The sequence below is a fragment of the Cnephaeus nilssonii genome, assembly GCF_951640355.1.
Source record: "Cnephaeus nilssonii genome assembly, chromosome: 15".
NCBI classification, from domain to species: Eukaryota; Metazoa; Chordata; class Mammalia; order Chiroptera; family Vespertilionidae; genus Cnephaeus; species Cnephaeus nilssonii.
In genome coordinates, this window is record NC_137086.1 from 1,661,004 (window position 1) to 1,683,736 (window position 22,733).

The 22,733-nt window shown below is 58.4% G+C and overlaps 1 protein-coding gene across 2 annotated transcripts in view; it reads right to left on the reverse strand.

Annotated features, from left to right (window-relative positions):
• Nucleotides 1-8,423: 8,423 nt before the first annotated feature.
• The window catches only part of MBOAT2 (membrane bound glycerophospholipid O-acyltransferase 2), a 55,607-nt gene continuing 41,297 nt past the window's right edge, over nt 8,424-22,733 (reverse strand). For both annotated transcript variants that reach the window (XM_079791511.1, XM_079791512.1), the window contains 8 exons: nt 21,303-21,357; nt 17,767-17,947; nt 17,097-17,289; nt 16,654-16,757; nt 15,689-15,753; nt 13,367-13,499; nt 11,564-11,715; nt 8,424-10,098 (listed from right to left, as the gene is read on the reverse strand). In XM_079791511.1, coding sequence (XP_079647637.1) covers nt 9,879-10,098; nt 11,564-11,715; nt 13,367-13,499; nt 15,689-15,753; nt 16,654-16,757; nt 17,097-17,289; nt 17,767-17,947; nt 21,303-21,357 — 1,103 coding nt within the window. In that variant the 3' untranslated portion in view covers nt 8,424-9,878. The remainder of the gene's footprint in view (nt 10,099-11,563; nt 11,716-13,366; nt 13,500-15,688; nt 15,754-16,653; nt 16,758-17,096; nt 17,290-17,766; nt 17,948-21,302; nt 21,358-22,733) is intronic.

Consider the following 22,733-nt stretch of genomic DNA (forward strand, 5'->3'; position numbering starts at 1 on the left):
GGACGTCAGGGGTTAGTTGGCCACACGCTCAGCGGCAGTCACGCCAGGCCGCCGGGAGGGAGACGCCTTCGGTGTTGCCAAGGAGCCACGCCGCTGTGTGCTCAGAACACGCGTGCTCGCGGGCCAGTCCTCCGGGAATCACATGTCGGGAGCACGGGGTCGCGGGTGCAAAACCCCCTAGTTCTCCCTTCTGAGTCAGCGTCTCCCGAGCAAGTGACTCGAAAGTCAGGCGCTGGTCACGGGCGGCTTCCCTCTGCGGGCTGCACCCTCCTCAGTCCGGCTTCCCTCTGCGGGCTGCACCCTCCTCAGTCCGGCTTCCCTCTGCGGGCTGCACCCTCCTCAGTCCGGCTTCCCTCTGCGGGCTGCACCCTCCTCAGTCCGGCTTCCCTCTGCTGGCTGCACCCTCCTCAGTCCGGGGTCTGCTGTGCTGTCATTCTTTTTTTTAAAATATATTTCTTTATTGATTTTGGAGAGGAAGGGAGAAGGAGAAAGAGGTAGAAACATCCATGATGAGAGAGAATCATGGATTGGCTGCCTCCTGCACGACCCCTACTGGGGATCGAGCCCGCAACCCAGGCATGTGCCCTTATGGGAATCGAACCTGGGACCCTTCAGTCCACAGGCTGATGCTCTATCCACTGAGCCAAACCGGCCAGGGCTTTGCTGTCATTCTTGGTGAACGTTAAGAACATTCTAACTAACGATCTGCCGATGGCCTTCCTGCACCCCTGGAAGAAGATGACATTCGGGAAAACGCGGGCCCAGCAGGAAGGCAGAGGCGGGCGAGGACAGTTTCCCAGATGCCGAGGAAAGACCCTCCGCAGGAGAGGGGGGGCACAGCCAGAGGCTGCCCAGGTCCGGGGAGGGAGCCCGGCCAGCCCCCCGCAGGCAGCTCCTGCAGGAGGCCCCAGGGGTGGGGGATGGGCAGGGCAGCAGAGGGACTGTGCTGGCTGCTGTTTCACAGGCCCCACTGTCCATGCTGAGGGGGGTGCTGGTGGGTTTCCCTTACTTGTTCATCTTTATTTTTTTAATGGATGTCAGAGAGGAAGGGAGAGAAACATCAGTGATGAGAGAGAATCCTGGATCGGCTGTCTCCTGCACGCCCACCACTGGGGATCAAGCCCACAACCTGGGCCTGTGCCCTGACAGGGAATTGAACCCTGACCTCTCAGTTCATAGGTCAAAGCTCAACCATTGAGAAACACTGGCCGGGCTCTTTCTTTCTTCTTTCTTTCTCTTTCTTTCTTTCTTTCTTTCTTTCTTTCTTTCTTTCTTTCTTTCTTTCTTTCTTTCTTTTCTTTCTCTGTAGGACATTGTTTAATGACTGGGAAATCATGTTCAAATATCAGAGAACCGGGTTGGATACTGGTTACATTTATATTTCAGTGCCAATGAGTTGGCGTTTTGTTTGTTTCTTTGTTTTGTTTTTGTTGTTTGCTTAAGTTTCTTTATTGATTTTCTTTCTTTTTTTTGATGGGAGAGTCTGAGCCCTGAGGCCATGCACATCTAACACTCTTCTCGGCGAATGACTCAGGCATTAAAGTGTGCAGTGACAAACAGGAGGCCAGCTTGCTGAGGGAAGGGTGCCCGGGCCACGGGAGGGCCGTGGCACTGGGTGTCGGGCAGCTGACTTCCCTGCGATGGCTTTACACAGCCGGCGCCTACGCTCTGGCCTGGGGCCTCTTTAAGGCTGTGCTCAGGCTCACCCTGCAAAGGGGATGGGAACCAGCACCCCCCCATCTCCCCCCCCCCCCCGCCGCCCCCGGCCCCCGCCGCCGCCTCCGGGCACAGTGGGACGGCGCTGCCCTGGCGCCGGCAAAGCTAACGGCCCCTTGGACGGACGGGCCACAACAGAAGACGCAAACGCACAACAAAGCCAACCGGAAACGGAGAAGACACAGCATCCCAGAACAGAAAAGATTCCGTGAGTGAAGAGAAATGCGATGTTCCTCTGACATTAGAAACCTGAGCTGCCCCCGGCTCCAGCGGCAAGTTTGAAGCCGCAGAGCCCCGCTTGCTGCCACCGCCTAGAGAAGCCGTAGGAAAGAGGACACTAATTTACTTCCAAACCGCAGAGTGAGTTCCACGGAGCAAAAGCCACCCAAGGAAAGCTGACCCAAAGCAGGTAAGACTGGCAGCCATTGCTTCCGGGGGGCGGGGGGGGCGGGGGGGGGGGCCTTGAGTGCAACGTTCTTTTTAGGGGAAAAAAAAAAGGGCAAATTGTGCACCTGACACGGCAGAGCAAACGCACCTTCGGTCTGAGCGGTGGGCGTGCGTGGCCGTCACATTACATCGCTCTGTACGAACAACATGCTGGGAACAGTTCCGCCTTATTTTTTAAACATTGGCTAAACTCAGCCCGGCCGGTGTGACTGAGGGGTTGAGCGTTGACTGAGGAACCAGGAGGTCAAGGTTCGATTCCCGGTCAGGCACAGGCCCCTGTTGCGGGCTCACTCCCCAGTAGGGGGCGTGCAGGAGGCAGCCGATCCATGATTCTCTCTCATCGTTGATGTTTCTCTCTCTCTCTCCCTCTCCCATTTTTTTTTAATTGGCTAAACTAAATTTCTTCCTGATCAGGGGGAGATAGGTTGGTTTTAAATAGATAGTTGGCGCATGGACCTAAGCTTGCATAAGCTGTTATTTTTGTTCTGTGTAGAGAGCTAGACCGTCCTTGGCATGCTTTCCTCTCCTCCTCTAATTAGCACCCCTCGATGTCGTTCTCAGCCCACACACTTCCTCCCAGGCCCAAGCCAACTCCTGCGCGGAGTCCACGCCTTGCCGGGTCCCGGCCGCTGCTCCACGCGAAGTCCCCGTGCCTGCTTCCAATGCAGCGCCCACGGCATGGCCCGGCACTCTCTCTTAAGAGCTCCTTGAAGGCGGGGCTGGGGGGGGAGGGGGGGACTTAGCCTTTCGTTCCCCAGCACAGGGTAGGCACTCACTAAGCCCCTGTGGAATGAGTAACGGAAAGAAAAACACGAGGAAATACGTTACAGTGTTCACCGTGTGGCACAGGAGGCGGGCCACCCGCTGGCCTCCAGGACCCTCCGTCCCGCGGAGCCCGGTTCCCCTCGCAGCCTCGTTCCAGTCGGCACCCGTGAGGGCGGTGCGGGCGCGGCTCTGGGCGCCGGCCGCACTCCTCTGGCCGCGGCCCCACCGTGGCACAGCCCCGACTCTCCCAACGGGCCATTAAATCTGCCTCCTAGGCTGAGCCTCCCAGGGAGAAATCACGCAGGCCGGACTTACCTGTATGTGCGACACCCGCCCCGGACCGCACCTGCCTGGGCACGTGTTACACGGAGCACCCTGTGCAACAGTCACCATAATGCACAGCTGTTCCCGACCGCGCCTGCCGCTCACGCCGAAGCCCCCTCGGTTTGTCTGACGGCACAGAACGCCCGTGGGACGCCCGGCACTCTGTTCTCAAAGGCGAACCCCACGCTGGTCAGCGCGGGGGGCGGGCCCAGCGCCGGGGGAGGGCCATCGGACCGGACAGCCAGCCCCTTCTCTTCTCTGTGGTCCCAGGCAGCATCCTCTCCAGCTGAACATCCTTTTCAAGGGGGACTACGAGGGCCTATCAACTGATTTAAGGAGGTTTGCGCTGTCTTCCAACGTGCTGGCAGTGTGGTAAGTGTCTTTAAATAGTTTTTTTTTTTTTTTAAATATATTTCTTTATTGATTTCAGAGAGGAAGGGAGAAGGAGAAGATAGAAACATCAATGATGAGAGAGAATCATTGATTGGCTGCCTCCTGCACGATCCCCACTGGGGATTGAGCCCACTGGGGACCGAGCCTGCAACCTGGGCATGTGCCCTTGGCCGGAATCGAACCTGGGACCCTTGAGTCGGCAGGCTGACGCTCTATCCACTGAGCCAAGCCGGCCAGGGCTCTTTAAACAGTTTGTAAGCAGTTGGAGGGTCAGTGGCTCCTTCGGATACGATCCTCACGGTGAGGAAGCTGCAGTCGAAGGACCCCCGCCTCTCACACCAGGCCTGGTGCTCAGCTCCACGCACCGAACCGAACGCCCCTGAAACCACACACACACACACACACACACACACACACACACACACACATGCACAGACACGCACAGACATGTTTAAACTACTGTTTAATCCGTCTCAAAGACACACACATTAAAAAAGAACATTCACGTGTAAGTGGCCAACATGGCTGAGACCCAGCAAGAGGCCCCCGGGGCGGCTCTGAAGACACAGACCGGACAGGAGTGGTCACAGAATCGCCACGGGACGGGGGATCCGACCCCGCGGCCGCCTCCGTTTCCCACACCACGAGAGCGACGGACGGAGCGGTTGAAAAGTGACACTTCTTTAAAAAAATATTCTGGAGTCGGAACAACAGAACGCACAGAACACCACGCCCTAGTGTCACGCAGGGAAGGCACCACCGGCCCGCCAAGCCCGGCGGCGGGCGCTGGAGCCTCCTGCCCGGGGAGCAAGGGTCAAGGTCAAGCACTCCTGGCGAAGGTCAAGTCGGCTTGGGAAGGCAGGAAGTCCCACATCTCACGCTGCGTCCCGGGGCCTCTCCTGTCCCACCGGCACCGCATTCACGCTCCTTCCCATGGCCTGTGTCGGTCCCTCTGGCGCGGAGCGGCCTCGTGGGGGTCACGTCCGTGTCGGATGCCGGGTCCCTTTCTCCCCGTGACCAAGTCAGGAGCGAACGCACGTCGCTGACAAGTCCGTAGACACAGAACCAGAAACACGGAACACGGGGACAGAGGCGTCCTGCAAAGGCCTGTGGAACTCTGTACACGTGTGTGTCCTTTAACGGGGAGGGACGACAAGGACCATCAGCACATCAGCTTCTCAAAGAAGTGGGCCCAGATGGAGCACGGCAGGACAGGTCACGGGGCCTCCGGGGAGGGCAGCCGGGGCTTTTTCCGTTCCGGCACCTCCCGGGGCGCCTCGGGGCGCCGTGAGTCACCCTGCCACCGCCACTCGGCAGCTCTCGGCCTTTCATCATATCCCCGTTCTTCCCGCAGCGGCGGCGTCTGATCAAACCCGCGGGGGGGTGGCCGCGCGTCACCGGGGAGCTGCAGACGGTGGTTTTGTCTGGGGCCTCTCCCCGGTATTTATAGCACAGGCTCGGGGCGTGCTTGCTCTGCTCCTTGGCTTCATAGGAGGTGTATGAAAAGAAGACGGTGCTAAAGCTGGCAGACAGACCCGTCAGCATGAGCACGCGCCCCCGGCTCTGTGTCAGGAAGTCTGCCCCATGCCTGGCCGCGCCTCAGCTCTTCCCGGGGGGGCTGCGTGACGTCACACGCCTGTTAGAGTCCGTAGCATCTTAATTAAAGCAGGCAGCAGCACTGCCGAGCAGCCGCCCTCACAATGGAACCGCCACACCTCCTCCCGGAGCCTCGCTCCCGGGCAGCCTCCTCCGGAGGGAGGGGCGTTCCCACCAACGCCAACAGGACATCGCCCTGGACACCCCTCCCCTAAGGGGAGCGACCACAGGTAGACGGAGACCAACACTGGGGCACCCCTACATCCCCAGCTTTCAAATCCACCTGAGTGGGATCCCTTCTATTAAATGCAAACCCTTCCCCTCGGCATCAGGACCCTGCGGGGACGCAACCCCTATTTCGAGGCGAGGCTGCAGAGCGCAGAGCCCCCAGCACCTCGGCTCAGGGTGCCGCTGGCCAGCCGCGGGGTCAGGCGCAGTCGCGTCGGGGACAGAGGGCGGCGAAGACCCCATGGCGCCGTGACGTTGAGGGCGCTGCCCCGATGCTAACGCTGACGTCCTCCCCTTCAGACGGGCGGGCCGTGGCTGGTGAAACCCCGCAACATACTGGTTTACACCCAGCGCCCTGGACAAAGCCCTGGCTGACAGCGCCAGCAGGCACCACTCGGAAACCGGTATTGCCACAAGCGACGGTTTTCTCGCCGTTAAAACGTGTAGCTCTTCAGACCTACGAGCAAACAGTTTGTAATAACAGTGTTGAACAGTTTGTAATAAAGAAACACGCAACAAGGTACACATATCCAGAGCTGTTCACGAATATTCAACAACGTAAATAGGAAGAATGTATGTCCTAAGTGCAAGCCAGCCCTCGAATTAAAAGCATGGACTTTGTCATTATTTTAATGGCAAAAAACCCTAACGTCTCCGTCGTTTAAAATAAGGTAGAACCCAAACTAAATGTTTTCAATACCTTTGAATGAAATGACATTTGAGAAGCTGCGGAGTGGTGAGCCCAGTGAAGTGGGTGATGTGCATACCATGGCGTTAGCATCGATCTTCAACAGCACAAACAGGAACAAACCGACAGCAGAGGCAGCGGCAGGGGAATGTGCGCTGGCGGCGAGACCATCCCCTCGGAAGGGCTCCGTGCCGGGGCCGGCTCGGTGAGAACGGCGTGCGTCCTGCTTGAACGCCGAGCGGCTTTCCTCCGCTGCCCTGACCGCCGGGGAGCCGGGCTTCGAGGCCCCGTCACCGGAGCGCAGACCGCGAGGCGATGCTGGCAGGGAGCCGCCCTGTGCGTGGCCCACGGGTCTGCTCGGGCCGCCGTTCTTACACGCACGCTGGCCGCAACCTGGGGGCCGGCCTCCGGGCTTGGGCCGCGCTGGTCTCGAGCAGGCGACTCCTCCGAGCCCCGGGCTCATTCACACAGAGCCTCGGAAGGCCCACGTCTCCCGAGGCCGTCGGTGGGAGCCACCTTCGCTTCCGGAACCATCCTTCTCACTGCAAATTCTTGTCAAAACTCACATCTGGGGGAACCCTTCTGTGAAAGCCACACGTGGCGGGGATCAGTAACAACAACGCTCCCCCGCCCCCAGGTGTGGCGGCGGCCAGGGGGTGGCTGCGCAGGTTGGACACCACATAAACCTCTACGCTGCGGGACAGTTTAGAAGTGAAATGGGTTTCCCCGACTACCCCACGTCCCAGTGAGAATGCTCACGTTGACCACCGAGAAGAAGCCGCTCGTAAAGCGGAGACACATCCGGTGACGGTACCTAACTGGGCCCAGAAAATGAGAGAGAGGAGAACCACGTTGGCTCGTTTTCCCCTGAGAAGCGTCATAACCAACCAAATGCGGAAACACTGCACTGAGGGGTCCCCGCCGGCGTGGTCTCACGTCACCGGGAAGGTGGAGAAATCGTGTGCACGCGCGCCGAGTCCGAGCCTGTGATTCCTAAGGGAGCCGCCCCGCGCCGCGGAAGCTCCCACGCCACGGCGGACTCGCTGCGGTGGACACGCCGGCTCTGGCTCCTCCGGAAGGAGGGGGCGGGTCCCCGCACACTCCCCGCGGACACTGCGCCGTACAGAGCGCAGGGCGGGAGTTCCTCCTGGGAGAGGAAGGTCACCTGGGGAGTCAGAGTGATTTCTTCCGTGCTTCTTCCGGATTACATAGCTGTGATTACAATTTCTCCAAAATTAACTCCAGTCCATTGGATGGGAAAAGAATAGAATAAATACACGGCTCCAACATGGGAGAAAAGCTACCCGATACGCCATTTCATGGCAAAGAACAACCACGAGTGGACCTGGGGGGGGGGGGGGGTGGGGTGGAAATGGATCTGCTTCTCTCCAAAGGAATGGGACACCCACCCATCCCCTGGCTTCCTCGGGGGTGGCGCTGACCACACTCACGGGGCAGGCGTGCCAGGCCCGCAGGCTGGGGAGAGAAGAGGCTCCGCCGCGGGAGCACACGGGGTTGCCTGGAAACGGCGGGAGGCGAACAAAAGGCGTCTGTGTAGGGCGTGCCCACACTTGCCTTTCAGACTCCCAGCCGGTTTACCTTTTCTTCCCAGAGACCAGGCTCCGGGCGGCCTTCCTTAAACCACGGAGCGGTCTGGGGGCAGGTCCTTCCCACGCTGGTCCTCGTCTGTCCTCTCCCATCGCACAGCCGGCTCCGTGCGAGCGGGGGAAACAGAGAGCTCACTCCGCGCCCGGCCCGGCCCTGGGAGGCCACGGCAGGGCTCACCTCCTCAGGTGGGACGAGTTCCCTCAGGAAAACGAGCACAGGGCGCACCCACGCTCGGCTCTTTCTGACGTTCTGAGAAGGTACGGTGGCGTCGCTGCTGATGCAGACCTCCAAGGTCCCCGTGCGTTGTTTTCCCGTCTTCAAGGGAAATGCTACGTCTCGGAAGCCACAGGGTTATTCGGTTCTTAACTTCGTTTGCAAAGTTACTAATGACAAAAATAAACAGGAGAGACTCGCCACAGATAACTTGGCATTTCATGACGTAATTGAAGGCAGAAAGAAAATAAATTCCACGAGAGATTGGGTCAGAGGTGCCGTGTGAGGGCGCCCAGCCCTGGTGAGGGGTCCACGGCCGAGGCCCCGAGCCGGGCTGACACCTTGTCCCTCCCTCCCCTTTCGAATCACAAGGCTGGGGTTCGGGGAGAGACTCGGGGCGCAGGAGCTGAGAGCACACCTGTCCACTTACAGAATGGAAAACTCATTAAGGAGCATTCACAGCCACATTTTAATACAAGTTAGGGGTTTGGGAAAGAATTTATATGATTCTCTGAAAAGGTGGCTCAGACCCAACGGCACTAAGCAGTGGTCGGCAAACTCATCAGTCAACAGAGCCAAATGTCAACAGGACAACGATTGAAATTTCTCTGGAGAGCCAAATTTTTTAAACTTCAACTTCTTCTAACGCCACTTCTTCAACACAGACTCGCCCAGGCCGTGGTGTTTTGTGGAAGAGCCACCCTCAAGGGGCCAGAGAGCCGCCTGTGGCTCGTGAGCCGCGGTTTGCCGACCACGGGCATTAAGTTTTCATTTCCCTAAAACTTCCCCAAATAGGAATTAAACTGCCATGGCGGAGGGAGGGAGTGGCCAGAGCGGAGCCTCACTCTGTGGTTTCTCCATCAACCCCTCGGAGCAATCTACACCGTCATTCCCACAATCCTCTCCTAGTCCATAGGATGCGAGCTTGGTCAGGTTCATTGGAGAGCCCAACGCACTAAGGAGCGATGACGCGTTTGCCCGTCGCAGAGGCTCCGAGGGGTAAGGAACAAGCACTTCTGAGCGCCTGGCACCTGCCGCGCCCTGGGCCTCCCGCCGACGCCGCCCTGGCTCCGCCCCCGGCCACACAGTACGGTCTTCATCCATGCCTGCCTTCCTCCGTCATCGCCTCTCTCTTTTGTCAGAAGATAAGCTTAAAAGATATCGCATTGCTGATCTTTAATTATGCTTAAGAAATTCCTCCTTGAAGGGCTCGCTGACGGACGCGCGGTAACGAAACTCTCCGGGAAAACGAGCTTCCTGTAATTCGGCCTCCGCGCTGTTTGCAAAGCCACCGTGCGCTCTAGTCATTGGCGATGCGCGAAGGAGACCCTTCAAATACCGAGACATTTATTGCATTTTTAAAATATCCACAATCTTCAAACCCTGTTCCAAATTTCCCCAGAGTCCCTTCACAGCTCATTGCACATCCAGTATGGAAATCGAGGTTCTCACAATGTTACAGTTGAGAAAGACCATTTAGGAATGACATCTTAGGAAAGAGAGGGTTTAAGGCAAGACGTTCATTTGGAAAAGCTAATTTCTCTCCATCGTCCGCACGGACCCATGATCTCCCCACCTCGCCGCTGCCCTGGGGCGCACAGCGTACATTCAGCCACAGGGCGCCCCGAGGACCCCGCGGACACCCCGCCGAGGCCCGGCGTGCCCACCGAGATCCTGGAAATATCTTAGCTAAGGCGTGGCCCCCGGGAACACGGCAAGGGAGGGGGACTCTCACCCCATTTCCAATCGAGGACACCGGAAACTCCCTACCAGCAACGGTCCGATCCCCCCACCCCCGCCCCCGGCTTTACTCTCTTTTCCAACGAACCCAAACCCCTGGAGAAGGTGCTACGGTCGGTCGGTTGCTGTTCGCGCACACAACAGCCCTCGCGGTTTCCCGTCACTCCTTTCCTGACGAGTGTCTGGCGGCGCTGGCTGCACCCTGATTGCACACGTTGTTTGCTGTGGGGAAACTATTCTGTCCCAAAGAATTCTCATCGAACTTTTTGGCCCGCGACAGCCGCCTGTGTTCGTGGGGCTCCTTCCCGCGCTGAGTCTTTTTCACGGGGAACAGCAGCAAGACTAAGACGCCGGCGATGTGAAGGCTGTAGTACCAGGAGCTGAAAGGGAAGGGGAAGCGATGATGAACCACGTGGCCGTCAGCCACCCGTCATAGTGGCGCCTTCGTCCGAGCGCCACCTGCCCCCCAGGCTGTGTTTCCTGGCTGCACTGGTCTCTTACCCGCCCGCCCCCGCCTCGAGGGACACCCCGCGGGGCGTGCGGGGTGTGTACCACGCTCCGTAGAAAGCCACGCGGACGATAAGCGTGAGCCTCGTCGCCACGTTGCGTTCCTTCGTGGGGGTCGGAAGGCCGTGGCTAAACAGACCCAAAACGCAAGGAACCTCAGCCCCAGAGGCCCAATGCTCAGCAGGCAGAGAAGGCGGGGCCCGCGGAGACGGCGGCCGCTCGGCCTCCCCCGCTGGTTACTGTCCCGCATCACGCCACGTGTGTTCTAATGACGCGAGTAATAGACGAGCCACGTGGATGTTACTGTCACAAAGTAAAGAAATGCCACATGGCCCTAGCCGGTGTGGCTCAGTGGATAGAGCGTCGGCCTGCGGACTGAAGGGTCCCGGGTTCGATTCCGGTCAAGGGCATGTACCCTGGTTGCGGGCACATCCCCAGTGGGGGGTGTGCAGGAGGCAGCTGATCGATGTTTCTCTATCATCGATGTTTCTAACTCTCTATCCCTCTCCCTTCCTCTCTGTAAAAAAATCAATAAAATACATTATTTTAAAAAATGCCACATGATTAAAAATATTAGAAATCTCATTCCCCAAATGAAATAAAGCCCAATGGGGCCTACAGCTGTACGTTCAAGGGATGGTGAACCAGAAAACGAGGCGAAATTTCAAACAGCCCCATCACATTAAAAAATATGGAACAGGCTGTTACGATGGAACTTTGGCGGGAGTTCCTTAATGTCTGTCTCCCTGAACGGTTTTCATTGCATTCAATTCAACCATTTCTGACCCCGGATGCTGTGCTGTCGTTCTAAATGCCAAGATAATGAAGAATTTATGAAAGAATAAAGGTTTTGATGGCAAAGATATCACTAATGGGGGGAGAGGGGGAGGAGTTAGAGAAATAAACCATGAAATTCAAGACAGTAGTTTCTGCGTTACAGAGGTGACCAGGGGCCGGGAACCAGGGCAGACAGAGGGAAACAAAAACGGGTGCGTGAGACAGAACTATTCACGTCATTTTCACTAAAGGACGTGAGAGAAGGGATGATTCCTTGCAAAGACCAGGTTCGCCCTCGGAGAGGCTGCAGGCGGCGGCTACCCGGTGACTGAGCTCCCATCAGACCCTGGTCTGAGGGCTGAGGGGTGAAATCGCTCAATCGAGTACCCGGCGCCCGCGTGGCTTCAGACCGCAAAGGAACCGATGGTGCGTGCGGCCGCAGGGCGTGAGGCGATGGCGCCGTTTCCCATCGCTCCTAAGAGGGGGCGCTTCCTGTGACAAGCGCAGCCCCCCCCCCCCCCCCCCCCCCCGCCCCAGGCCGCACCTGCGGAGCGCGCTCACCTGTAGAACGAGAAGGACGGCTGGACGGAGAGCAGCACAAAGGGCACCACCGTGTAGCTCACGGCGAGCTGGGTGGCCGCCCAGGTGAGGCCGTCGTACAGCAGCTTCAGCGGGGGCGAGGCCACGAAGTGGTGCCTGAAGTTACTCCTCATCTGGAAGCAGGAACAGAGGGACCGGCTTCGTGTTTACCGCCCTCGCCAGAGCACACGCCTCCCTCCCCCAGCCGTCAGGGTGCGGAACACCCGCGCTCACACCGCGGGCGGGGTCTAACGGGGCGGCTCGGGAGACACGGGAACACGCATGCAGAGAAACACGGGAACACGCATGCAGAGGAACACGGGGACCGGGAGCGGCAGCACGCGGCGAATGTGCGAGTCGGGGCAAAGGGCAGCAGAGAGGAGGGGCTCTGTGCAACGTTTCTGTAGATTGGGAGTTGTATTGAAGCTTAAAAATTTTCTTAAGTTAAAAATAACATTGCCCAGCCCGGCCGGCGTGGCTCAGGGGTTGAGCATCGACCTGTGAACCAGGAGGTCATGGTTCGATTCCTGGTCAGGGCACATGCCGGGTTGTGGGCTCAGTCCTCAGTAGGGGGCGTGCAGGAGGCAGCCGATCAATGATTCCCTCATTATTGATGTTTCTCTCTCTTTCTACCTCTGAAATCAATAACAATATATTTAAAACACACACACAAAACACCCATTGCCTAGAGCTCTTTAAATCATCTCTGGTAAACGGCAGCATATAAATGAAGTAGAATCTATTTTCCATCTTCCATCGCGTTAACACCGTCACCATGGTAACTGAAACGAGACAGCCTCTCCTTCCCTCGGCATTTGTGCCGGACAGAGCTCTCCGGGGAGGAGGACACCTCGGACAGGCCCGGCCTGTGGATGGGAGCTGGAGGGGCTTCCCCAAGGGGCAGCGCCTGCCTGGCCGGCGGCGTGCTCAGCTGGAGCGCCGTCCCGCACCCCCGACCGTTTCAGGTTCGATTCCCCGTCACGACGCAGGAGGCAGCCAACCACTGTTTCTCTTTCACACGGATGTTCCTCTCTCTCTCTAAAACCAATTAAAAAAACAACAACAAAAAAAAAACAGCCCTTGCCAGTTTGGCTCAGTGGATAGAGCGTCGGCCTGTGGACTGAAGGGTTCCAGGTTCGATTCTGGCCAAGGGCACATGCCTGGATTTCGGGCTCAATCCCCAGTGGGGGGGCGTGCAGGAGGCAGCCAATCAATGATTCTCTCTCATCATGGATGTTTTTATCTCTCTACCTCTTCCTTCCTCTCTGAAATCAATAAAGAAATGCATTTAAAAAAAACACAAACACATATCCTTGGGTGAGGATTAAAAAATCCCATGGGAAACAAAGCAGTTTTCCAATAACCGCTGTCTTCATGTTTTAGCTTCTAGGACATTTTGGGTTTGAAATGTGAAAACTTAAACATTCTTTCCTTTTTTCTCTCACGTCCCCGCTCTTCCCACGGGCTGTCCCCGGTGCCAGCACCGGAACGGTGTCTGCCTGGGCACGGCGGCCACGAAGCCAGGCCTGTCCGCACCCCGCTCTCCGCCCCGGCCCGACGCCCAGGCCGCAGCTCCCGGGAGCATGGCTGACATGAGCCCCCTCCCCCCCCCCGCCTGGTCTCACTGAGCGTCCCCAGCTCTCCTTTCGAAAGTTCTGTAGCGACAGTGCCCACCTGGGGATGCCTCCCGTGTGCCGGGCGGAGCCCCCGGGAGCCCTCGGCCGCCAGCCTGCCCGCCGCTGGGCGGTGCCAGGGCTGCGTGGGGGGGGGGACCCCGGCACTTACGGCTCGCGCGGCCAGCGTCATCAGCACCCCGGTCAGGAAGGTCAGGTAGTAGCCGGGGTACACGCCGTGCCAGATGGCGGACAGCACGAAGGTCTGGATGGTGGGGCTCCACGTGGTCCGTTCGTAGCACACCCTAGGGCCGGGAGGCACGGCCAAGAGCGAGGTTAGCGCGGCCAACCCACAGCTCTCGTTCTTTTGTTCCCTGACGGGTTCGGGGGCCGGACACAGCCACACATCCCCTTAGGCCACAAGGTCATGACCTGTGACCTCAGGGGCCTCACGGCTGTTCAGGGTCAGGTTTAGGGAGAGAAATGCAACTGCCACCCTGCTGGCCTGGGGAGAGCTCAGAAGGTCCTCTCTGGGGTCCAGTGGTCGGCAAACTCATCAGTCCACAGAGCCAGATAGCAACAGCACAACGACTGACATTTCTTTGGAGAGCCACATTTTTTAAACTTAAACTTCTTCTGACGCCACTTCTTCAAAACAGACTCGCCCAGGCCGTGGTGTTTTGTGGAAGAGCCACACTCAAGGGGCCAAAGAGCCACAAGTGGCTCGTGAGCCGCCGTTTGTTGACCACGGGTCTATACAGTGACGAGGAACGGCAACCAGGACCGAAGTGAGGGCCCCGGGCACTGCTCTGTCCTTCTCCTGACAACACCAGGCCTTCCTATTGAGCCGGGAGAACTAGTCTTCCTGGGAGAGGGCGGTGCTTAGTCTTCTAGAAGCTTCTGTAACAGCCCAGAGAACAAGACGCTCCTAAGGCAGCAAGCTCAGCCCCAACAGAAGGAGCAGCAGGTGGGCTGGCGGCCTGCGCGGCCCCTGGAGACAGCACGGCGGGCGGAAGCGGTGGCTGTACGCGGGGCACCTCCGGGGGGGAGAGACACGCGGCCCGTCCGCAAGCCAAGGAGCGGATGCCGCGGCGTCACAGGGCGGCTCATCGAGGAAGTTCAGCGCAGGGCCCTGTCCCCGGGCGTTTCTGAGCCGTTTCCTGACGTCATCTTCCGGGACCGTCCCTCCGCCTGAGCTGCCTTGTCTCCCCCTCCACCGGATGACCTCCTGCTGGTCATCAAGGTCAGCGCGAGCCCCGCCTCCCGCTCTGGGCCGCCCCCCCTCCCCCCAGCCCTGCTCCCTCTCTCCTTCTCAGTTCCTGCTCTCTCCCTCCTTCTCGCTGTCGCTGCTGGGAGCAGCAGGTGTGGATGGCTCTGCTGTGTCTCTAACCAGACTGTGAGCCCTGCCCCAGTTGGGGATGCTCAGTGGTTAGAGCGTCAGCCCGCGAACCGAAGGGTCAAGGGTTCAATTCCGGCCAAGGGCATGTACCTGGGTTGCAAGTTCAATCCCTGGGCCCGGGTGGGGTGAGTGGGAGAGTCAACCAATTGATGTGGCTCTCTCTCGTCTCTCTTCCCTTCCCTTCCACTCTCTCTAAAATCAATGGAGCCCAGCTGGCGTGGCTCATTGGCTGAGCGTCGACCTAGGAACCAGGAGGTCATGGTTCGATTCCCGGTCAGGGCACAGGCCTGGGTGGTGGGCTCGATCCCCGATCCATGATTCTCTCTCATCATTCATGTTTCTCTCTCTCTCTCCCTCTCCCTTCCTCTCTGAAATCAATAATAAAAAGATATTCTTTTTAAAAAAGTCAATGGGAAAAAAAAAAATCCTACAGTGAAGCTTCACCAAAAAACAGACGGACAGACAGACAGACAGAGAGCCCTGCAGGGCCGGGCCTTCTGGCGAAGCATCTCTGTACCCTGGGCCCGGCGCAGAAAGAGCCGTCACACTGAAATGCTCACACTGGGCTGGCTCTGGAAAGCCTAGGTCAGTGGTCGGCAAACCGCGGCTCGCGAGCCACATGCGGCTCTTTGGCCCCTTGAGTGTGGCTCTTCCACAAAATACCACGGCCTGGGCGAGTCTATGTTGAAGAAGTGGCATTAGAAGAAGTTTAAGTTTAAAAAATTTGGCTCTCAAAAGAAATGTCCATCGTTGTCCTGTTGGTATCTGGCTCTGTGGACTCATGAGTTTGCCGACCACAGGCCTAGGGCGTATGCACGGCGCCTGTACAGTCCCTGGTTCCGTCTGGCCAGCTCTGCAGCGAGCGAGCAGGAGGACACGGGGCCTGGCCTTGGCAGGGCCTTCACGGCGGAGGGGAGGTCAGGGCCAGCCGCCTCCTGACCGGCCGGCCCTGCAGGAGGCGGCATTTCCCGTGCGCACCAGGCCGCGTGGCCCTCCGCCCCGCCGTTCCCTAACCCACGACCCGGCTCAGCGAAGCCCGACGGCGCGAGGGGCCGCCCGCGCACGCGGGTGAGGGCAGCTCGGGAAGGAACGTACCTTTTGAGCCAAAGAGCCGTCTGGATGTTCCAGTTATCGAGAAACATCTTGAAGCTGGTTGACCCCTGAAAAAACAGAGCAACGTTCTTCTTGGCCCGACAGAACGATGACGTTTGAAAGGGGAGCGCTAAGGCCCTACGGCGCTAAACATAAGGGGACGTGGCCGTGACGGGAGTGCCGTGGTTCCGTGCCTGCACACGACCCTTCTAACCCCGTGACGGGGCCATCGAGGAGACGTGGAGACTTAGACTCGGGCTCAGGGTGGCCGTGGGGGACTGGAGCTCAGACCCCGCAGGGGTCTCGTAGGGCACACCCACCAGCTCAGTGGCCCTCACCCTCTTCTCCTGTGTGTGAGCAGTCACGGGGGGCGGGGGGGCGGGAATTATCCCCAAGAAAGTCCCGATGGCACAAGCAAAGGACGTGGGCTCCCCGCGAGGATGGACGTGCTCTAAGCCACCTGCTGAGCTCCCTGGCGCCCCGGCCCTGCCCCTACCCCTCCCCGGCGCTTCAGAATGTTGGCCCCGCCTGGCAACCCATCTTCCCACCTGCAGCCCCTCGCTGAGCTCCCAGGAGCTTCTCACGACGGAGGGAGCCTCGGCCCTGGCTCAGTGGAGGAATGTGTATTATACTAACGATCCTCCAACACGCCCAGGCCCGTGTGGCTCAGTGGACAGAGCGTCAGCCTGTGGACTGAAGGGTCCGGGGTTCGATTCCGGTCAAGGGCACATGCCTGGGTTGTGGGCTCCATCCCCAGTAGGGGGTGTGCAGGAGGCAGCCGATCCATGAGTCTCTCATCATTGATGTTTCTCTCTCTCTCTCCCTCTCCCGTCCTCTCTGAAATCAATAAAAATATATTTTTTAAAAAACCCTTCGGCACCCCCCTTGGCCAGCACCTCAGAACTCTGAAAGCAAATCATGGCTCTTCGAGTGCCATATGGCGACAACCTTCTCAGCGGGGCACCAACCTCTATCTGCTGAATCCTCACGTTGGAGATCAGGTCCCAGCGAGCTTCCCCGTGCCTGTCGAAGCCTCTGAACCCGAAGCCGGCGGCGTTGTTAATGGCGTCGGCTGGAGGGAATGAGCAAAGCGGGGTGAAGAGCCTGCGCCCCCACCCGCCGTGTCCCCCGAAGGGCATGCATCGTCCACATCAGCTCGATCTCCACCAGGGAAAGTGGGTTTATTCCATGTCTGTCCAACACCACGGGCCGTGCTCCCGTTTGAGGATCTCCGAGCCGTTTCTGGGCCGTGTCCTCTGGTGTGGACGTGAGCCTAAGGCGGTGTCTGCTACGCAAGCAGCCGCGTGCTTCCCATTGGTCTTTCCCTCTCCGCCCCGGGGCACTCTCCCGCCGCGCTGGTGCGGACACACGCCCGCGCACTAACCGGAAAGCCCGTCCCCACGCTGCTCACCTAACGTCCACGCGAAGTAGTACTTGGGTCTGGCCGCCAGGAGAGAGACGTACAGGTACAGGGCCTTGGTCGGCCACGAGGCCGTAGCTCGAAAGTGCTCGTCGATGTTGTACTCCACGGGGAGCGCGTTCGAGACGGTCAGGTGGACCAGCAGGGAGAGGCCGCAGACCACCAGCTTCTGCACGACGGCCGCCTGCGAGGCGAGACGGGTCACGGCCCAACCCACCCCCTAACCCATCCAACCCATCCCCTCCGTGGGGCGTCACGGCCTAACCCACCCCCCTCTAACCAACTGAGCTACCTGGCCGGGGATTGCAAAATATTTTTAAAGACACAGATGGGTCAATTCAAAACTTGAAAACATTCGGCCTTCGCTAGTTTGGCTCAGTGGATAGAGCCTCGGCCTGCAGACTGAAGGGTCCCGGGTTCAATTCCAGTCAAGGGCACACGCCCGGGTTGCGGGCTCGATCCCCAGTAGGGGGCGTGCAGGCGGCAGCCGATCCATGATTCTCTCTCATCCTGGATGTTTCTCTCTCTCTCCCTCTCCCTTCCTCTCTGAAATCAATAAAAACGTATTTTTAAAAAAACCAAACTTGCAAACATTCGTATCTTTAAATGCACAGGACCCCTCCGCCCGCGCGGGGCAGGCCCCGGAGACGCGGGCGCTCACGTTTGGGGACGGCTCCGCTCCCCCGCAGGGTGGCTCTGCTCCGCCGTCCTCGCCCCGCGGCACGTGGTAGGACCTGCCTTCGATGAAGGTGATGTAGTCCTTGTAGGAGCAGAGGGGGCCGGCCAGGATGCCCATGAAGTTGCAGTTGTAGCTCAGGTACTCCAGGAGGCTGGGCATGCGCCTGCGAGGCAGAGACGGCCGCCGTGAGACGGACAGACAGACGGACGGAGCGCTCGGGAGACTCGGCGGGAACCGCCGCGCCCGCACGCCCACGCGGAGAGGCCGGAGTGGCCGGCTGTGCTCGCGCTCAGCAGCGGTTCTGAACAAAAGCGTTTGCACACGGATCTTTATGGGCTACTGCGCGGGGTTTCTACACGTTTCTTCACAAGCAAACAAACCTCCCAGTAAATGGACCTGGCAGAAAGCACCGTCCCCGACCAGCCAATCACCCGCTCATGGAAGACGTCTGTGTGGCCCGGCCGGGTGGCTCAGTAGGTGAGCCTCGACCTATGACCCAGGAGGTCACAGTTCGATTCCCGGTCAGGGCACAGACCCAGGTTGTGGGCTCCATCCCCAGTGTGGGGCATGCAGGAGGCAGCTAATCCATGATTCTCTCTCATCACTGATGTTTCTCTCTCTTTCTCTCTCCCCCTCTCCCTCCCTCTCTGAAATCAATAAAAATGTATTTTTAAAAAAACAAACAAAAAACAAGCAGAGAGAAAACAGTGGTCCCCACCCACCTGACACCGGCGGGGCCGCCGCTCACCGGAATCCCTGTCAGGTCTCCTACCATCGTCTACCAGGGGTCCTCAAACTTTTTAAACGGGGCCAGTTCACTGTCCCTCAGGCCGTGGGAGGGACGGACTATAGTTTAAAAAAAACTATGAACAAATTCCTATGCACACTGCACATACCTTATTTTGAAGTAAAAAAACAAAACGGCAAAAACACCCGCATGTGGCCCGCGGGCCGTGGTTGGAGGACGCCTGGTCTACACTGCAGAGCGGTTTTAAGACCCTCCCTGCTGCGTGCCGAGGCAGCCCGCCGCCGACCACCAACCCGCCCCCCCGCCCCCCGTGGCCGCGCACAAAGGGGCGCCTTGTGCGCCCACAACAGCCCATTGTCGCTGCCGATCACGTCAAGACCCAAAGCAACGCCAGCTCGCCGAGCGCGGCTCCGTCTCACCCCGCCGCACCGCATCGCTCTGGCGAGGACAGGCGGTAACGCCGAGCCACGAAATCCACTGAAATCGTTTCTGGCTCAACTGCCCCGTCAAACCAGCCGTTTCGGGGACTGCGGTGGGTCCCTGTCATTTGCTGTTAAAACGAGAACCACGCGCGATTGTGGTCTCTCCACCGATGACACCACACGAGTCCTTCTCTCCTCCCGGGAGTCTCCTTGGCGTGAGCTGTGTGACCCAGCAGGCCCCTCTGTCTCCGCCGTCCTGAGGTTCTGACAAGAATGCTCCGGGGCCGGGGCTGTCCTGTGCCCGCAGGGTGCTCAGCAGCCTCCGCGCCTCCACCCGTTCGATGCCAGCGGCACCACCCCCTCCACGTGCGACAGCAGGAACGTCTCCGGACATCGCCACGTGCCTTCTGGGGCCACAGTCGCCCCCAGGGATGACCTGCTAAGCAGGTGACGAGGGTCGAGTGATGAACAAGACCACGTTCTTCCCCACGGAGCTCACGCTTGGGTCGGGAGGGGAGCAATCAAAGTGAACGTCTACCCTCAGACAATGCTACCTCCAGGCAGGAGAAGCAAGGCGGCCAGGGCTCAGTGTGGTGCAGGGGAGGGAGGCGAGCTCCCGATGGAGAGCGAGGCCCGTGCACTGAGCTGAGCGAGGGAGGGCGGCGGCTCCAGGCGCTTCCCCGGCCTTACGCGCAGGGTCGGAAGTTTCTTAGTTGGTTCTCCATTCTCGACTCGCCGGAGGATTCATGTCAGGGGAGGGATGATATAGTTCAAAACACATTAAAAGGATCTCTGGCACCTGGCCAGTGTGGCTCAGTGGTTGAGTGTCGACCTATGAACCAGGTGGTCAGGGTTCAGGGCACATGCCCGAATTTTGGCTCAGACCCCGGTAGGGAGTGTGTGGGAGGCAGCCAATCAGTGAGTCTCTCTCATCAGTGATCACTGATGTTTCCATCTCTCTGTCCCTCTCCCTTTCTCTCTGAAATCCATCAAAATAAACGTAAAATCTTAAACAAGGATCTCCGCCTCCGGGGTGGAGAGGACCCCCCAGGGCAGGAGAGAGCCTGGAGCCCGGTGGGGGAGCTGTTACAGCAGACGCCGTAGGAAACGGCGCTGGGCTGGGGGACCTCAGTGGGAAAGGTGAAGGGTCAGCCAGGTTAGAGAGGGTCAAGTTCAAGGTCAGCCTGGAGGTAGATTTCACAGAGATCGTTCAGGGGTCTCGCCGACGTGGGTTTGCAATAAGAAAAAGGGAGTCTGCCTGAGTTTTTGCCCTAAGTCGCTAGTGAGAAATGGCACCCTGATTTTTAATTTGGGGTAACCAAGTCAACATGAGTCCAATCAGCAAGAGGGGATGTCTTTCCACTCTGCTTCCTCCCACTGTTCGGACAGTGGGGAGCGGAGTCTCCCGGGGCTGGGTGTCCGCCAGGTGGCTGCGGGGAGACGGACGGATTGGGACCCGGGTATCCCTGCTCCGTGGCTCCCGAGACAGACCAGGGCCTCGCAGAGATCACAGGTGGGCCTCCCCTCCGCCGAGTGCACTCAAGCGCACGTTGACCGACGTCTACGTCGAACTATAGAGGACATCAGGTCGGACGTTTTAAAGGAGGGGCGCTATCAGGAGACACCCCCCCGGGATCGGAGGTGAGCGCTCAGGGCAGGTCTGTCTGCTCTCTCAAGCGCCGTCTCCTCCTCGGGCGGCCGTGCGCCTGTGAGTTCTGGATCTCCAGGGCACACGTGCTTCAGGAGTCTTCCTTTATGTAACACACGCGTTCGATCTCCAATCAGATGAAATTAAGAAAGACCCTTCCCCAAAGCCAGCTCTTCCTGAAACTCATCCACAGAGCGCCCATCACCAAGGATGCAGGAGTCAATCCCAACCAGTTCCTCAGAGAGAGACGAGAGCATCGGACCGGTTCTTCATTATTGGGAAGCATGGCCTCCATGCGCCCGCCGTGCTAACACAGTGCCTCCTCCCCAGTGCCTGCATCCAGTCAGCGGCCTGCACAGGGCAGTTCAACGCTTACGCATCATCACGACAGGGCAGGCATGAGGACCAGCGCTCGCCCGGCCTCAGGGGTCTCATGGGGGGGGAGGGGAGATTTGGCAGATGGCCTCATGGTACCAGGAGGTGCGTGCTGTGTGGCGATACAGTCGGGACTGTGGAGCTTGGGGAGGGCCGCCTCGCCGAGGCCGGCGGGACTCGGTGGCAGGGGTGTGCATGGGGAGGATGCTGGGTTTTCGTGAAGGAAGTACCTCCAGCAGGGCAAGCCGGCCGTGGCCAGGTGAGAAGTGTGTGTCCCGGGCAGAGACAGCGCGAACCAGGCGGGACACAATTAAGAGGCACGCACCTGACAGCCAAGTCCCTCTGTGACGGAGTCAGGTCCTCGTCCTTCCGGAACATCCCTGAGACACAGAGACAGGCACTCTCATCAGCTGCCATTTCTCCACAGAGAGGAACGGTGCTTTCCCGTTCACACGCCCATCCCTTTTCTCATCTGGAGTTCACGCTACCATCCCAACTGAGGTATAATTGGCCCCATTCTCGCTCGTTGCAACAACACAAGCTCCATCTTGTCCAAGGCCCGTGGCGGAATCCAGCACGTCTAGGACTGCATGAGGTGAGCGCACACCTCAGGGGACTAACGTGACTCTCCTTTAGAGGGAATTATTACTGCGTTAAGAAATCCCCCAAAGCTAACGTATTTCACCGTAAGTGCTCTGACTTGTCAGAAGGGCATGGAAATGTTTCTGTTGCTGGATGGCTTACGTGGCCAACCGCAGGGCTACGGGAGGACTGACTTCCTTACCCCCCCACGACTCTAACGAATGAGAATGACTCTCGACCACCTTCTCCCGCTTACCTGCCCCCCAAACAGAAGGATGTTATTACGATTACACGTCAACCTACTAGATCCAAATCCCAATTTAAAGGCCGAAGGAGGGCTACATTAAGAGGCTAACAACACGTTTAAAAAATATTTGTAGCCCAGTGGGTGTGGCTCAGTGGTTGAGCATTGACCTATGAGCCAGGAGGTCACGGTTCGATTCCCCGTCAGGACACAGGCCCGGGTTGCAGTCTCCATCCCCAGTGCGGGGTGTGCAGGAGGCAGCCGATCCCTGATTCTCTCTCATCATGGATGTTTCTCTCTCTCTCCCTCTCCCTTCCTCTCTGAAACCAATAAACATATATTTTTAAAAAGCATGTATTTATAGGTCTCCCCCAGCAGGGAGCACAGGATGGGTGACACACACAGAGGGGCTAACACCCACCTGAGAAGCTCCCGAGGCCACTGCAAAGGGCTAACCTAGCCAGGGTGCCCCCCACCTCCAACTCTTAGGGCTCAGAGCCCCGACTGAGCATTTCCTATGGCAGTGGTCGGCAAACTCATCAGTCAACAGAGCCAAATATCAACAGCACAACGATTGAAATTTCTTTGGAGAGCCAAATTTTTTAAACTTAAACTTCTTCTAACGCCACTTCTTCAGAATAGACTCGCCCAGGCCGTGGTGTTTTGTGGAAGAGCCACACTCAAGGGGCCAAAGAGCCGCATGTGGCTCGCGAGCCGCGGTTTGCCGACCACTGTCCTATGGCAAGCGATCCATTGGATGAAGATGAAAATGTGAACCTGTACGTTCTTATACTAAAAACATTGTGTGTGCGTATAAGGGAGAGAGGGCAGGGGGAAAACATTCAAATTTTAATACAAATGTAGCACAGAGGGGAAGCAGAAACGAATAAAACTTTATTTAGGCCAAATATCTACTTGCTCTATATTCTA